The sequence below is a fragment of the Sinohyriopsis cumingii genome, chromosome 17 (genome assembly GCF_028554795.1).
Source record: "Sinohyriopsis cumingii isolate HCF-2022 chromosome 17, ASM2855479v2, whole genome shotgun sequence".
Taxonomy (NCBI): domain Eukaryota; kingdom Metazoa; phylum Mollusca; class Bivalvia; order Unionida; family Unionidae; genus Sinohyriopsis; species Sinohyriopsis cumingii.
Window position 1 is genome coordinate 9,978,409 of NC_142977.1, and position 18,633 is coordinate 9,997,041.

The 18,633-nt window shown below is 36.1% G+C and overlaps 1 protein-coding gene across 1 annotated transcript in view; it reads left to right on the forward strand.

Annotated features, from left to right (window-relative positions):
* Window positions 1–17,591, forward strand: part of LOC149777729 (CCN family member 1-like) — a 51,228-nt gene extending 33,637 nt beyond the window's left edge. Inside the window, exons 2-5 of the mRNA XM_089938776.1 lie at window positions 6,937–7,150; window positions 7,643–7,945; window positions 13,722–13,909; window positions 16,473–17,591. Coding sequence (XP_089794902.1) covers window positions 6,937–7,150; window positions 7,643–7,945; window positions 13,722–13,909; window positions 16,473–16,736 — 969 coding nt within the window. The 3' untranslated portion in view covers window positions 16,737–17,591. The remainder of the gene's footprint in view (window positions 1–6,936; window positions 7,151–7,642; window positions 7,946–13,721; window positions 13,910–16,472) is intronic.
* Window positions 17,592–18,633: the final 1,042 nt, after the last annotated feature.

An 18,633-nucleotide genomic window follows, 5' to 3' on the forward strand; every position in this document is an offset into this window, starting at 1 on the left:
AGTCAAAAATACAATAATGTATAGCATATAATGAATAAAATATAACGAACAATGCAAATTAAATATAAATAACTGTGTGTGTGTGTGTGTGTGTCTGTGTGTGTGTTTTAACTAATTCCATTATCTACATGTTTTTCTTATACTCGATTAATTTTACGCTATATTCATACATATATATATGCTTACGTACATGCATGCTTTGAATGCCGGGAAATCCATTTCCTTGTATGATTTATATCTATTTGTATATCATAAGTTCATATTTATTGTGTGTTAATGATATTATTTCCTATCAAATATGTTATATTACATATATTAATTTATATGGTATTTCATATCAAATATGTTATATTACATATATTAATTATACGGTATTTCATATCAAATATGTTATGTTATATATATTAATTATACGGTATTTCATATCAAATATGTTATAAATATGTTATATTACATATATTATGCGGTATTTCATATCAAAAATATATCAAATATATGGTATTTCATATCAAATATATTAAATATATGGTATTTCATATCAAATATATTAAATATATGGTATTTCGTATCAAATATATTAAATATATGGTATTTCATATCAAATATGTTATATTACATATATGAAATATACTGTATTTTATATCAAATATATTAATTATACGGTATTTCATATCAAATATATTAAATATATGGTGTACCGAGAACGTATATCTAAATTGCTGGATGTTCTTAATGAAATGTTTTGTTTTGAAGTTAAAATATATTCTGGGATTTCCCGTGCTTTCTGTCCTATACATGGTTTTAATAAACTAATGGCGGAAATATAATCTTAAAGTGGAGGTCTTATGATAATCGTCGTGTCTTCGTAAATATTCCATGCTTGGTGTGATGTATATTGGTTAATATCACTTGAACGACCCTATTAATGTCCTGTAAGAATGAAAATAGCTGAATGTAATCGCAGTACAGAGGAAATAAAATCTCAGTCATATATACGATTTGAAGCCATTAGTCATTATTATCACTCACATCCAGAGGAATTCTGAAATTGTAATAATTACTTGCAATAAATTTTAATTCATGTCGGCGTACTTTAACAATAAACTAGATTTTTTTGGGTAGGAGATAACTAATGACTATACCCTCCCCCCCCCTCCCACGCAGGTTCTGTTATTTTGACAGTAGTTTATGTATACTACGGCAGTGTGCCGATAATCTTTATTAAATTAGCTGACCTAACTGTCGTGAAATTAGTTTTGGTGAAATTTGATCCAGCCTCAAAGTATTGCATACGTGTGCTTATCTAACAGGTGAAAGTTTTTTAAAGGTAATTAATTGTCTGACAACTGTATTCAAAGAATATCAAATAGCTGATGTTCATTTTGCCTTTATCAGACTACACGTGATGAAAATGTCCGTTTTGTTAGTTTACGGTTGAGTCTAGCTACGAAAAACATAAAACTGGTCTATTATTCATAGCAAACCTATGGAAGTTTTATGAGAAAACGTGCTTTTCTCTAGGCGCTAGCATGATCTCGTTGTCTAACAGAAGTGAATTGTCGGCATGTTCTCATTGCCAAAATGAGGTAAAGTGTCCCCATAATTTCATTGTCTAGTACGGTGTCTGCGTCTTCTGATTTTATAGCAGAGGGAAGGTGACACGATTTTCTCATTGTCTAAGAGAGCTTCGGTGCTCGCAGCCTCTTTTTTGCCTAACTGAGGCAAATTGTCAGCATGTTCTCATTGTCTAAGGCAGATGAGGTGTTTGCAGCCTTTTTTTGTCTAACAGAGGTAAAGTGTCTGCATCTTCTCATTGTCTAACAGAGGCAAATTGTCGGCATGTTCTCATTGTCTAAGACAGATAACGTGTCCGCATCTTCTAATTTTCTAACAGTGGGAAGGTGATAGGATATTTTCATTGTTTAAGAGAGGTACGGTGTGCGTAGCTTTGTCTAACAGAGGTAAAGTGTCCAGAAAGGAAAATATAGGATAGGCAGACGAATATTGATCCCTTAAAAAAAGAAATATGAAATGAATTGCCTATTTTCTTCCATTGTTGCATATTTGTGTTTCCTTATATTGATGATGGTGCAAAAAAGGGTTGCTTACCAAAGATTTTTGAAAAGAGTTTTAAAAAATAGTACCTCACAGAAAGATGCACATTGTAAGTAAAAACGGATAATTTCCTTGAAAAGGACCATGTCAGACCGAAACATTGGACGGTGATTTATTTTTCTAAATGTTTAATAAAACTGGACAAGTCGAAAGATATGAAATCATTGTGAAGAGAGAGAGAGAGAGAGAGAGAGAGAGAGAGTTGTTATTTTTGTATTAATCTTCAATGCATTTGGTCCTTTTTTCCCTTTATGGATGCGTTGTTCCTTTCATGTTCTTTATGGATGCGTTGTTAACAGTCCCAATCATGCCCTTTGTGAGTGCATAATTAACGGTTCCTTTCGTGCCCTTTGTGAGTGTATTATTACCGGTCCCTTTCGTGCCCTTTGTGAGTGCATTGTTAACGGTCCCTTTCATACCCTTTGTGGATGCGTTGTTAACGGTCCGTTTTTATGCCAACAGTCCTTGTCTTGCCCTTTGTGCTTGTATCACAAGGAATTTTAACAATATGAGCCCTTTTGCATGCCATATATTTTATCCGCAATGGGAAATAAAACAACAATTTATTGTAGTGGTTGATGCTTTTTCTGAGGGCTTACTCACGTCTAATTTATTTAACTTTAATTGTTTTAATTATCTGCTGTTTTTGAAAATAAGATAAATATGAAAAAGAAAACAATCAGTTCGATACAGGGAGATCCAAGTCGAGGGGTTACATTAATATTGTCTCCACGCTCGGCTGTAAATCCCAAAATGTTTGGTTACATTATTTGTCCCTTGGGAGGATCATTCGAGCGGGGAGACAAATAAAGTAATGCCTAGACTGGAATTTCGTTGTCTCCTATTTCCCTTACAATTAAAAAGAACCCTTAATTGTTGTAATATAGCTTAGCACAGTCAATACATGCAATGTTCATTAGGTTCCATTAATCGTCACATTTATTAATAGATTAATCTTTCTTAAATCCTTTCATCAAAATCTTAATACTCATCTCCGTAGAATCCAGCTATATCTGCCACTTATATCCCCCAACTCACACAACAACAACAAGATCAACATCAATTTAAAAGTTAGAATTGTTACGTGTTCTAAGTATTGCACGAAGAGGTCTCAAGCTAAATATAAACACGGCGCATTAATACGAATATGTTGATGAGGACTATTACGTGACCTGGCAATCCGAATTACAAACGTTTTACGCGCATGAAAGTAACAACAACGTAATTAGTGATAGTATGGAGGTATTATCACCTGTAATAAATTGATGTCTTATGAACGTAACAATAATTCATTTTTAAAAAGCACAACTTTTAACTTTCGTCACTTCTAATTTGGGAATGTTCTTTGAAATCCCATGATACGGTTACGCAGCTCTAGACGAAGAGTAAAATGCAAAACGATTGACCATGTTTTGGATTAATCATGGATAATTAGAAATCTGTGTCACTATCATATATAGTTCCCCTTTTCTTTGGAGCAGGTGAAACTGTTTGTGACATACTGGTGTTATAATTGGTATTGATTATAAAATGACCCCAGTATATGAAAGAACCTCCATAAACAGTATGCAGCTGATACCTATGTCAGCAAACATTCTTCTGCATGGTTTCAAGGACAACTTATATTTTCTTGCAAGCAAATACTGCAAGTGTCACCATTACTAGTGCAAAGACAGACTATATCGAAATCTGTTCCTGGAATGGCTTGCGGATGGATAGATATTTCACTCTGACTGGTAGCTGCTGGATTTTTCATTTCTTGTTGCATGTTAATTTTTTATTCAACCAGGGCAGAAGGGGGGAGGGGCAGAAGGTTAGAAGTTAAAAGAAAGCAGGTTTGACATAGCACACAGGTGTATCAAGAAACTATACAAGGATTACCCCACCGAGAACCTTAATGACATTTTTGGAAATGTAGTTCCTATCATTTTCATTTGACAGTATGGCCATGGAAAGTTGGGCGACTTCATGACGCTATTAGCGATGTCATGTGACACTAAGCTAATGTTGTTTCCTGATTAAATGGCATGCTATGTCTTTATACAGATCACTTTGACCAATGAAAAAGCGCAAGAAATCAGTCTGAGGTTATTTAAAATGCATTATATTTAGCATTCTGTGGCATTTATGACGACTCTTGAAAATAAGTGTTATGTGTAGGGGTTCCTGCGAGTTAAATTAAATCAACTGAACGAAATATAGGTGTCTTTTGTTATATGACAGGGGTCGGCAATCCATGGCAAGAGGTTTTGTGTGGCACTAGAAGGCAGCCAAAAGTCTCGATTTTTACAGTGTTGCTCTCTTAATGGTGGCACGCGCTCGTTCATTTTGTAATTAATCCGGAAAAAAGTGGTACGCAATTTAAAATAGGTTGCCTACCCCTGTTATATGATGATATAATTATACGTTTTACAATCCATATAAAAAGCAAGAAACTTGTTTGATTTCCATGTTGCACATCAAGGTTCATTCGCAACACGTTCGATTCACATCCTCCTTAATGAATACGGAATGGAATGCACTAATGTAATGTTCTGTATGAATTAGTATATATGTGAATGGCATATAGAGCCTTAATTGGAATTCCCAAAATATATAAAATAGTTAGCAATTTCCTCGACCCATCCCTTTTCATGAGCCCCAGTAATTAAAATGACCAATCCAGCTCGAATCGTGATAATGCCGATAAGAGACTTTCATGGGGAGGACATGTAATTGTCACTATAGGACAATGGTTGTCGTTGATCTCCTAGTGACAAGATCTTCTCTGTCAACATCACTGGGAGGGAAATTACATTTAATCGGCTTTGGGCCTGAGAAATCAATCACGTCAACGTTTTAATTCGCTTAGTACCAGAAAATCCATACGCCGGTATGAAGTGTGCACTTCAGCGGAACTAATTCGACTTTCTGTAGCTACCTGTTGGTACCGAAGTAAACTAAACGTGTATTGCAGTGGAATAAGTTGGTGTCTGCTGAACACTGGTTACCTTACATATTTCCAGTAAAACAACTCAGCAAATATTGGTGTGTCTAAAGGTCTGGTCCTAAACTGTTGCGACATTCTTGTATCAGTAAAACAAATACAATGATTTACTGGCAGAGATTAATAAACTGCCATGTTCTATTACAAGTTTCGTTGTATTTGAATGTATAAACTTGTCTGCTCTCAAATTACGCACGGACTCGAGACATGGGTAAATGATTATTGGTTTTGTAATGTTACCAGATAAGTGTATTCAGGGTGGCCCTTTAGGTTACTTTCAGACACCTTCGTCTCCTGATGTGTACATATAATAAGCGTTAATTACAGCAGGTGGCAATAAGTGACCAGTGGCTAGTTATGGTTCACATCGTCGATAGTGACAACTACCTAAGAACGTGAGCTTGGTTAAATTGACCAAGCCTTGGAAGGACTGTGATGGGTGATCTTTCAGAAAAGAAACAAAATCGACAAATTTTGAACTTTTTGAAATTTTGCAAACATTAAAAACTGTTTGCATCGTTTCCAAAGTGTAAGAAATCATCGTAGTAATTTCCCTCAGCCATGTATATACACCATAGTCATTTCCCTCAAACCTTAATATACAATAGTCATTTCCGTCAGTCACTATTTTTATAGTACCCAACATGACAAAGAAAATATTCTTCCACAGACATGACCTTGTTGCCGATACAAACGTCTTTGCAAGCGACTTTCTAGCTCCTTCATCGAGAAAATGTTATTATCATGTGTACTATTAAGCCAATATTGCTTTCTTGGCTAAGAATGTATCATGGTTTTCCTGTTAATTGAAATCTTTGTGTAATAAATAAAACACTTATTACAAAGTCTTGTCGGTCTAATTTCAATCAATATCAAATAACTACCAGTCATTCGAATCTTGTTTTCTCGATGGGTTAAAATAACGAGAAAGTCTCAATCTAAATACGTCTGTGCATACAGTAGACAACATTTGTACAGAATTTAGTAGTGCCTTCATGCAGGGCTTATTCCAACATCCATCTCTCTCTCTCTCTCTCTCTCTCTCTCTCTCTCTCTTCTAATGATTACACTTACCGAACACAACTGTTTCATTCTCAGGTACAGGCTACACGGATAAACTCACGTCAATCAGTTTCATATCTTTTGATAATTACCAAGCGAACGGAATTTTCCGCCAACAGAAGACTTCACAAGTTGAGAAAATTTCTGCAGAGATATATAAAGGATATAAACCGGTACATGGACACATGGACATATTCAATGCATTTGAATTTTGTGCCCTCAGATTAAGGGACCCTTCCCAGGAAGATATGAGTACTTAAGTCAAACTCGACATTTGCGTGAAATTTAGGAAATTGGATAAGGTTAATTAGCATACGATTAGAATTATGGCGTTTGCATGATTTGTCTAATTATAACTCCGTTCCTTGTAAGCTAATATTTAACGGGATATTGAGATACCGTCAAATCATGTCTAATTTGTGCTTTACACACACACACACACACACACACACACACACTTCTTTGGGTCCAGACATTTCTAGAGCTTGTTGATTGTTTGTTTTGGCAAATTTAGCTCATGAATCCCCACAAAAGCGTGCCAGTTTTATTAACCAGAGTTTTGGATAAATCAGTGCCAATATTTGGCAATGTTTACTTATCTTAATGGATGTAACGAACAAGAAAACACTCGAAATGTGACAATAGAACACAAAAGCACAAAAGCTCGATGACTTAGGAAAGCAAAGCTGAAACTTTAAGTGTGCAAAATACCAGATAATAGTACTTTTCAGGTCCTTTTCTTCAACAATTTTATTGGTTCATTTTGTTCACAGGTGAGCCCAGTCTGTAAGTACCCATGTCAGTGCCACGTCAAGGAGTTACAATGTGCCGAGGGTGTATCATTGGTGAGAGATGGTTGTAACTGCTGTTACATGTGTGCCAGGCAGCACGGTGACATATGTAACGTAAAACATAAGTGTGACATGGACAAAGGGCTGTACTGTGACTTTGATGATATAACACGAATGCAGAATGGAATCTGCAGAGGTAAGGGCATGCGGGAGTGCTAGAATTGGGAAATAATTATAGGGCGAATGCAATTAATATGTTCCATTCTTAGGAATACGTTTTAGTTTATTGTTTGAGAAGTCATAAAAGAAAACTACCGTCTTCTTCAGGGACAGAACTTTGTGCTTAATTGTTGATGCTAGTAAAAGAAAACTCTCGCCCAATCCATTTCGGTTAATGTTATTGTGATAATAATAGAAGAAGAGAAAAACCCACATGTAGGTGATTTTTTCGTTGTGATAATAATAGAAAAAGAGAAAACCCCACTTGAAGGTGATTTTTCTTTCAGGTATCGATAGTGTATCTGACTGTTTGTTTCATGTACGGATTGGTCTAGTTTGTATTAATGGAGTTAACTTTATGGGATAATATTCTATTTCGAAAACATCTTACAACGATTATAATAATCCTATACTAATCCTTTATAACACTGCATTCATGTTTATAATCCGTACGATGCTCTACTTACAGCATATGAACCAAAACCTTGCATAGTCAACGGCATCATGTACGACGACGGTCAGAAGTTTCAGCCAGATTGTTCCCGGATGTGTTCTTGCCAGAACGGAAACTATGGTTGTGTGAGTTTGTGTCCCCAAGAGGAGCGTCCTCCATCCAGCGCACACTGCCCAAGGCCCAAACTTATTCCAGTTATGGGCCAGTGCTGCAAAGAATGGACGTGCGAAACAACGAAACCTAGACAAGATTCCGGAAAAAGTCCAAGGCACCTAGTAGACAGGGTCTCGGACTATGGTGCAAAGTCGAGACAAATTGGTACGAAATAATCTTTTCTTCTTTTCTTTCGATTTTCTTAATAAGCGAGACCAATGATGGCAGGGTCATGAAAGTTAAGACACTGTTAATAAATATCCCATTTTGGTTGAGCTGGTTCAGAAGCACTCAAGGACATTCTAAAACTGGCGTTTTCTGTCTAAAAACTGAAAGGATAAAGTTGAGGTCAATATTGATCACGTGGTATTATGCTGCTCCCAGGTAAGACACACATACCTATTCTATGTATGCCTCCTCTTGAAGGGTAAACTCAGACCAGATTGAATAAATGTCCAGTGTCCACTGACAATGGAATTGTGTCCTTAGTATCAACTTCCACACTTTGAGAAAGAAGGTCTGCTTATGTTAACTCATTCTGGTGGTGTATCAGAGAAAACATCTTAAACTCTTTAAAGGAATGCGGCTTATATAAAAACAAAAACAATTTTGACCGTCTATGTAAAAGATTTTCTAATTTGTAAATTTATATTTTATTTTATATACATTTCAAAGAAGTGTAATAACTTTTTCTTTAATCTCTTATAGTGTAGGGTTGTATGCTTAGGTTTATATGGAATGATTGATCGCTCTAAAACGTTTGTCAATTTTGTACCTTTTCATTCTTGAAACTAGAATTTTAATCGGCAAATAAATGCAATGATTGTGCTGACGTGCAATTAAACGTTATATACATACATCATACATCACTTGAATTACGTTGTGCTGACGTGCAATTAAACCTTATATACATACATCATACATCACTTCAATTACGTTGTGCTGACGTGCAATTAAACCCTATATACATACATCATACATCACTTCAATTACGTTGTGCTGACGTGCAATTAAACCTTATATACATACATCATACATCGCTTGAATTACGTTGTGCTGACGTGCAATTAAACCCTATATACATACATCATACATCATACATCGCTTGAATTATGTTGTGCTGACGTGCAATTAAACCTTATATACATACATCATACATCACTTGAATTACGTTGTGCTGACGTGCAATTAAACCTTATATACATACATCATACATCACTTGAATTACGTTGTGCTGACGTGCAATTAAACCTTATATACATACATCATACATCACTTGAATTACGTTGTGCTGACGTGCAATTAAACCTTATATACATACATCATACATCACTTGAATTACGTTGTGCTGACGTGCAATTCAACCTTATATACATACATCATACATCACTTGAATTTCGTTGTGCTGACGTGCAATTCAACCTCATATACATACATCATACATCACTTGAATTACGTTGTGCTGACGTGCAATTCAACCCTATATACATGCATCATACATCACTTCAATTACGTTGTGCTGACGTGCAATTAAACCTTATATACATACATCATACATCACTTCAATTACGTTGTGCTGACGTGCAATTAAACCCTATATACATACATCATACATCACTTCAATTACGTTGTGCTGACGTGCAATTAAACCCTATATACATACATCATACATCACTTCAATTACGTTGTGCTGACGTGCAATTAAACCCTATATACATACATCATACATCACTTGAATTACGTTGTGCTGACGTGCAATTAAACCTTATATACATACATCATACATCACTTGAATTACGTTGTGCTGACGTGCAATTAAACCTTATATACATACATCATACATCACTTGAATTACGTTGTGCTGACGTGCAATTCAACCTTATATACATACATCATACATCACTTGAATTACGTTGTGCTGACGTGCAATTCAACCTCATATACATACATCATACATCCCTTCAATTACGTTGTGCTGACGTGCAATTCAACCCTATATACATACATTATACATCACTTCAATTACGTTGTGCTGACGTGCAATTAAACCTTATATACATACATCATACATCACTTCAATTACGTTGTGCTGACGTGCAGCTCTATTTCATGTTTAAATCATGAGTGTTTCTTATAATGAGTTAATAAATGTGAATAAAAATAGGAACTCAAAAAGAAACAATGAACTTGTCAGTTTGTATATGTGATTGTGAACAACAAGGAAAGGCGGCATTTTGTAGCAGACACGCTCGCAGGGATGTGAGTTCCTTCATTCACTCGGTCAATACACAGTTGCCCGGAGCATATTGTGTGTGTGTGTGTGTGTGTGTGTGTGTGTAAACCACATACATTAAAAATAACTCGGCTTTTAAAGTGTTGATATAAAGCAATTTGATATACCAAATATATTGGTATATCAAACTGTGATCCACTCATGGCGCAATAATATGCTTATATAAGCATTTTTGCAACGGCACCCCTGCAGCTGTCTGCTGACCACTCATTACCGGTTAGTGATGACACATGATAAAAAGTAATCCCCGTTTTCTCAACGAATTTAATATGGTACACAACTGTATCGCAATCCTTTGTTCTTTCCGTTCATTCCTCCTCTCTCATGCATAAGGGACAAATACTTAAAAATCTGGAGTGAGACAAAATAAGAATGTAGGTTGGATTAAAACCTAGAAATTGAACTTACACCAAGTAATCAACAAGAATATGGCTCGTCGTAACGGTATGTGTGCACTTTCCTTGGGATTTCTCTACAGTGTTTATATCATCAATGATACAAAGTTGCAAACTCTGTCGATATTATACGGTAAATATTTCTCAGTTACGTGGGACACATACTGTGATATATTTAATGTTTTGCTGTTGCTGTTGTCTCTTAAACCTACTGTTCCGAAAATCGATTAATATTAATTAAATATGAAAATGTCGAAAGGCCGCCCGCTCTCTCTCTTTCTGGACCATCGTTGCAAGATACGGGCAAAAATGTATAAAAAGACGACCGTATGGTCGGTAGTACTGTTATTAAAGCAGAATAACGACTTAGATCAACTTTATGAAAACTATATTTCATGTTTATATCATTAGCGTGTCATTTAATCAACATGAATAAAAATAGAGACTCAAAAATGAAAACAATCACCTTATCAATATGCAAAGGTGATTGTACATAGCAACAAAAGGCACAGAACTACATTTTGCAGCGGACACACTCGGGATGTGAGGAATTCATTCACTCGGTCAATACACAGTTTGCATGTAGTCAGTCTTAAGCTCTGTTCAAAGTACAAATATATGTATTTGTATGTGTTATAAATAAAATACATGCATAGTATGTACGCTGTATCAATCATGTACCACTCGTTTCCTTTTGAATGAAATATTTATAATCTCGTGATATATCATTGGTACTGCGTACATACTGTACATATATTCTTTCTTTCTCTCTCTCTCTCTCTCTCTCTCTCTCTCTCTCTCTCTCTCTATATATATATATATATATATATATATATATATATATATATGTTGGGGTTGCTACTGGTGGTGTGGCATTATGAGGTTGTACCTTCTTACAAGGTGTCCGCTTTATTTGGCTATCGCTATCTAGAGGGTGATCGCCCTTAGTATTGTTGCCCGGATAGAGTAAATATTAAAATAAGGTGTGAAATTATAGATGGAATAAATAAAGATCTAAGCAGATATATAAAACAGAATGGCACGAGCCCCCGTACATGGAGAAACAAAAATGTAATCAATTACATAAACAACTGTGATAATACATTACATAAACAACTGTGACAATCAATTACATAAACAACTGTGATAATACATTACATCAGGAAGAAACACTTTTTTTGGAATAAATCTTTCACTGAATTTCAAACACAAATATATTTAGATAAATAGCCGATCTGTTTTAAATGATAGAATTAGTTCATCATATAATCGAGTGAACGATCGAAGTCATTGCCTTGTACAACTTCATAACCTGCTTCTTCTAGTCCACTCCCTCTTCAAGATGGTGGTTCCTCTAGGTCCTTTCGTATTTTCCCTTTTCCGACCTCCCTACTGTCTCGCCTCTCTTCGGCCCTCAAACTTTGTGTGGGTAGGTGGATAGGTAAATATATACTTCAGTGGACACGTCGTGGTGCTGTTCCCTCTTGTGCTTTCAAGCTTTGTTCGCTTCTACTTCCAAAATTGTGTCCTTTGACTTTTTCAGACATCCGGTCCCTTTGACCAATGTTTTACGAGAGAATTTCTTCCAAATTCAGTCTTGAGTCCATTATAGTTTCACTCTTGCAGGAAACTTGTAGACTGACTAATTTTTAAAAGGGGGCAATATTTAAAGCCCAAGGAATTTCGTGTGGGAAACATGCTCCTTTTTTTTAGCATAACCAATCAGGGTTAAATATTTTTTTTACCGCCTTTTATAACTAGGCGCCACAGACACTATAAATCACTGCAGCATAGCGATTTAACAAGCGCCTGTCCCCATAAAGCTAATTGTTTTCTGGCCCCAAGTTAATGCGCTCTTAATATATAGACAGATATTTGCACCCTCACAATATATATATATATATATATATATATATATATATATATATATATATATATATATATATATATATATATATATATATACGGTTTTCTCGCCTATTACAGGGATTTTAAAATTTCAAAGATTTTCAAAGAGTTTCAGCAGACAATTATCATTGTAAACAGCTGTTTGTCTGCGAGTCCATTCAGCTGTAATGTCCATTGGTTTCTTAACATTTGTAACATTTGTTTATATCTTACATTATCAAGTCAGGTAAGTTCTTGGTGAATGAATTTCTGTGAAAATTATAGGCATTATGTAACAGACCAAAATAACGTATTTTATTACATAGATTGACATAATGTCGTAAGACCGTCAACTTGCCTGTAACTACTGCGGATTTTCTGGCAGTGCAAAACTAATTCAAATAACGTTTCGAATTTCTTGCGCGAGTCTCAGCATATAACACACCGTTGCTACAAATACTTTCAACTGATTTTCATGAAAAATAAAACAAATTTTTGGAATAATTAGAAAATGGCGCTGTAAGTAGACATCGGCTTGTGGAACATTTTCATGCAAATTTGGATCCCAAAATTAAAAATGATATTCTATCACGCCAAGTCACGTGTTCTCTTATTAATCTAGTTTGTCAGCAATTGTTGGATTTGCAATATTATCACGAATCGACAATTTATTACAAAATATCCATCCGTTTTTCTCTGGATTGGACTTGTAACTTGATCTGACGTATTGATTAAACTGCAGAGAATGGCTACAGCTCCATGTGGATGAAATGTATTGAATAATCACTCCAATTAAATCTTAGGAATCGTCAAAATGGTTTTGTTGATCACGATTTATATTGAATTCTCATGTTTCAAACATAAGTGCAATGTGTCATTGGCGTAATTTGTATAAATTAAGTGTATTTAGGTGCGTATTTACAAATCAGTTATGAAAATATGGTGATAACGCACGCTGATTCTCGCAGTCTGACAGCTGCAATTATCAACGGCAGAATCGCCAATTACCCGTTGATTCAAGATTTTTTTTATAGCTTTTCTTTTTAGCTTATTTGCATTAACAGTGATGTTAGTAAATGAAAGACAGTTTCTGTCACTTGAATAGATGGTGTTCGAAAAGTTGAACATTATAGTTCTGTGCTAGAGAATATCCAGAACAATTGATGGGGACAAGGTACTGATGAACCTTGATTTACGGAAAACAGCTCCCATAACCCTCATACATACATACATACATACATACATACATACATACATGATGGGGAACACATGATATGATGAGGAAATACACAGGCTGATGGGCGGACAAACTGATAGATAAATAGATTATTATTTTTTAAACAATTTTTTAAAATTATCTTTGTAGGTCAACTGGCGAGCTACAGTTTGCAAAACACCGTAACTGACTGTTGGACGAACAGTTCCGAATGGAGCCCGTGTAGTGTCACATGTGGCGTAGGAATATCAGTTAAGTTCTCCAAGACTAATTGCAGACAAGTGGTGGAAACTCGTCTTTGTTTCCTGCGCACTTGCGGAGGTGTCGTGAATACATTGGTAAGGTTTATTATTATTGTGGATTACATTAATTGTGGATTACATTAACTGCGGATTACATTACTTTTAATATCTGTATCATTCTCTTCATTTCTATTCCGTTCAGATGGGGGAAAAGAATTGAGTATTTAGCCCACTGAAAACAAAGCAAACATTTTGTAACATGTGCGCGGCTCGTAGTAAGGAAAATCGATAATGAAAATAGTAGCAAGTTTTTTATTTAAAAATTCTTTTGAAAAATAAGCCGTTTGCCAGGCAAAATTGAGAAGCACGACAGGTTGGGCGCAAAAATTTCCTTGCTTGAAATCGCTATGTTTTGCGACTCAGTCTTTCACATTATTGAGAAACGATCGCATCTCTTACGTTATCACTATAATAAAATAGTTGATACCTGCAAGAATATCACAACGAGGGTCCATATAAAGGACTGGCGCTCTACTGGTCAAAACGAATTCCAGGAACCCCCGCTAAGTCCGTTTCTCCCGTTCTTTTCTTCTTGTTAACTGCCGAGTCTTGAAACCATGTTTGATATGTTTGAGAAACTCCAGTTCGGTAAGATCGGTATCTTCTTTATTGTCTGAATAATCATATTTACATGATACATATAAGTGCAGCAAAATGTTATGTATTATGGCATTTGACCTTGAACCTGATATCCACAGATCGAATGTCGTTGAACTTCGCTCAGACACTTTCAGTATATACCCACCTGCTAAGTTTGACTAAATATATAATGAAAATGGCTCTTTGGCAAAACTGTTTGATGTGGCATCATGCAGGGTAATCCTGGGTTGGATAATAATTTATCTTCATTTCTGTGCACACAATTTAGTAGAGCTAAAAACCCCGAATCAAGACCAGTGACCTTCAAATCAATGTCAGAGCGTTGTCTATCTACTGTTTGTTATTAATAATAAGTACACAGTGTGGTCAAAATTGCATACATACAAGTCTCTGTGTTCATAACCCTCATAAGCTTGATGAAGTACAAAATCGTATGCAACGACCTTGGTGACTTGACCCCAAGGTCAATTAAGTACAATTTCAAACACCTACGCAAAGTGTTGTTGTCAGATCTTACCCAAGTACACCTAAGAACGTGATATGGTGAAAACCCCGCGTTGATGCTACATCCACTTGAAAGGAGTATTAAAAAAAATCAAGTTCTCCGCCTTGGCAGCAGTTTTGGAAGTCTGATTGTCACTATTCAGGACCAAAAAGACTATCATACAAAGTTTTTACAAAAATAATTCACATGTGGCTATGACGATCTGTTCCGGAAATGTAGGTACGTCTGCTCGTTCAGGAGTAGTAGAGACTCATAATTTCAAGATGGAGGTCAAGCTGTGGAAATGTCGATAGAAACATCCCCCATTCAGGATAAGTAAAATGAAAGACTGTGGCTGCTGGAGATCTGATCAGCACTGTTTTATTTACAGCAACTACACATTGATTAGGATGTGTGATGTGATTTTGATTTTTAACGTAGCTTTAACAATTTTTCAGTCATATCGCTACGATGTCTGCAATGTGGCAGTTTATAGTGATGTCTAGCACTGGGGCATCATGTCGCAGACATGTAGCATGATGTCCCACCCAGTCACATTATCCTGACACCGGGCCGACCAGTCCTAACACTAACCTCTTAATGCTGAGCGCCAAGCGAGGCAGCTGTTAGAACCATTTTTGTAAGTCTTTGGTATGACTCGGCCAGGGATCGAACCCACGACCTACCGCATCCGAGGCGGACGCTCTAACCACTAGGCCACCGTAGCGGTGCATTGATTAGGAAGAAGTAGCGATAGCTAGATTTTCATGATGGTCACATTGCAGAGGGCGTGATCTTCATTTGGTACCAACTTCCTACCATACCAAGCTGTTTAGTAAAACATCTATGTTACTCTGCGATCTGATCAGGACAAATAATAATAATTGCATCATCAAGATGGCTGCCATAGCGGCCATATTGGATACCAAATATGCACTATTTTTAATTCGACCCAAACGGACATTATGCCAATTATTTTTTCAAAACCTCCTAGTCGATGTGACCATTGGTGCTGGAGTATCGGTAATGACCACAAGATGGATGTCCGAAGAAAACCATTTTCACTCACGACCAATTGTTCCCATGGATTAACATGTAAAGTTTCAGGGCAGTTCTCTTAGTAGTTTTGGAGTAGTTTCGTTAACAAACGTGCGCTAACGGATGGACAGACGGACAGCGGATTCCAGATGGAAGGCCATCGCATACGTTTTCTGTTCTTCACCAAATATAGCTTAAAAAAGAGTTGTTTTTCTGACAGCGTTCTGAAGTAACTTCAGTATTGGTCAGCAGTACAGTAATATATATATATATATATATATATATATATATATATATATATATATATATATATATATATATATATATATATATATATATATTCATTAGCTGTAAGTAAAATGGTTGCATCTAATTTGTATCATATATTTGCTTATTTCTCATTTTATAGAAGGAAGTTACATACTTTGAATTGTTATATGTAGAAAATAGATTACGTATTTGTCTGACGTATTTTAGGGTAGGACAAAGTGCACACCCACGACGAAGACAGACTCAAAGCAGAGGATTTTCTACCAGGATTGCCGCAGTGTGAAGGAATACCGGCTGAAATTTTGTACCAACTGTAAAAAGGGGCATTGCTGCTACCCACGAAAGACTTTCACACGCCAAGTTGAATTTGAGTGCAGTGGTGGGAGCAGGCAGTTGTTCAAATATATGTGGATCAAAAGTTGCCGTTGCGACAGAGAGTGTTACAAGAAAGACACCAATTCTGTTGAGTAGCTGAAAGCAGATTATAGGTGCCGGTTCTGTCTCACAAGTGAGTCAGAAGCGGCACGGACTATCAACTGCTGCTGAAGAGTCAAAAGTCGACAATGGACCTTATCTAACATGGAAATGCATCATGGGAATGTTCCCTATAAATTACGTTCTGCGTCACTTTAATGCTTGACCGCAATGCGATGATTTGAGCCAAATCACTTTGGTGACATCGTGTTGGGGTACATTGTCCTATTATTCCTAGCAATTTTTAAATGGTCCAGTGAAGTACATGGCGGGAACATTGAACTGTAAATATAGATTTAAGTCTGTCACCTAGAATCTTCAAGTCGCCTGTAGTATAAACTCTCCTGAAGTGCCAGTGTAAGTGAAACCGTGTTTCATCCCGGGAGAAAAAAAAACAAATACTATGAATTTGGAGGCAAGATAGAACTTACTGATGGCGTAAAAACTAATTGTGAGTGTTTCACCTTTTCAGATCAACGCTGTTCAATACAGAAACCCTTTTAATATCCATATCTTTTCCTTTAGACGATGAACGGCTTCTATAGTGATGGAGTATGCATTTATAAAACTCAGTGGATGTGTAATGATAACCATCATAATTTTTTAAAAATAAATTATATCATTTTTGAAATATAAAAAATTTAAATACATAATTTACGCCGCCATGTCTTCAAAAGCGAACGAAATTCATTTGAAAACAATTTTTTTTGCTAAACGAATCTCGAGTTATATTTAGAATTGTACATATATAGTATATAATACATTTCGTCACTGGAGTTCTGAGCGTTATTACTTCAATATAAAATTGTCGAATCATTATGGATTATATCCAAATAAAACATTTTTAACGTTTTTTTCTTCTTCTTCTAATTAGGTAAGAACATTTATTCATACGGAGTAGCAAATAACACTTTATCAGAATTCACTCTGTGACTGACTTTATTTGCACACAAGAAGTTTTAATCATACGATGGTAAATTCCTTAATTATCTTGCCCATAACAGAGTTGGTACATTCCTTAGTTCCCCTGTGCATAACAGAGTTGGTAAAACCCTTAATTCCCCCGTCATTAACAGAGTCGGTAAAATCTTTAATTCCCCTGTGCATAACAGAGTCGGTAAAATCCTTAATTCCCCTGCGCAGAACAGAGTCGATACAATTCTTAATTCACCTGTCCATAACAGAGTCGGTAAAATCTTTAATTCCCCTGTGCATAACATAGTCGGTAAAATCCTTAATTCCTCTGCGCATAATAGAGTCGGTAAATTCCCGAATTCTCCTGCTCATGACAGACTTAATTCCCCTGCGCATAACATAGTCGTTAAAATCCTTAAATCCCCTGCCCATAACAGAGTCGGTAAAATTCTTAATTCCCCTGCCCATAACAGAGTCGGTAAAATTCTTAATTCCCCTGCCCATAACAGTCGGTAAAATCCTTAATTGCCTTGCGCATAACAGAGTCGGTAAATTCCTTAATTCCCCTACGCAGAGTTGGTAAAATCTTTAATTCCCCGCGCATAACAGAGTCGGTAAAATCCTTAATTGCCCTGCATATAACAGAGTCGGTAAAATCTTTAATTTCCCTGCGCATAACAAAGTCGGCAAAATCCTTAATTCCCATGTGCAGAGTCTGTAAAATCCTTAATTCCCCTGCCCATAATAGAGTCGGTAAATTCCTTAATTCCCCTGCGCATAACAGTCGGTAAAATCCTTAATTCCCCTGCGCATAACAGAGTCGGTAAATCCTTAATTCCCGTGCCCATGATAGAGTCGGTAAGATCTTTAATTCCCCTGCGCATAACAGCCGGTAAAATCTTTAATTGCCCTGCCCATAATAGAGTCGGTAAAATCCTTAATTTCCCTGCGTATAACAAAGTCGGCAAAATCCTTAATT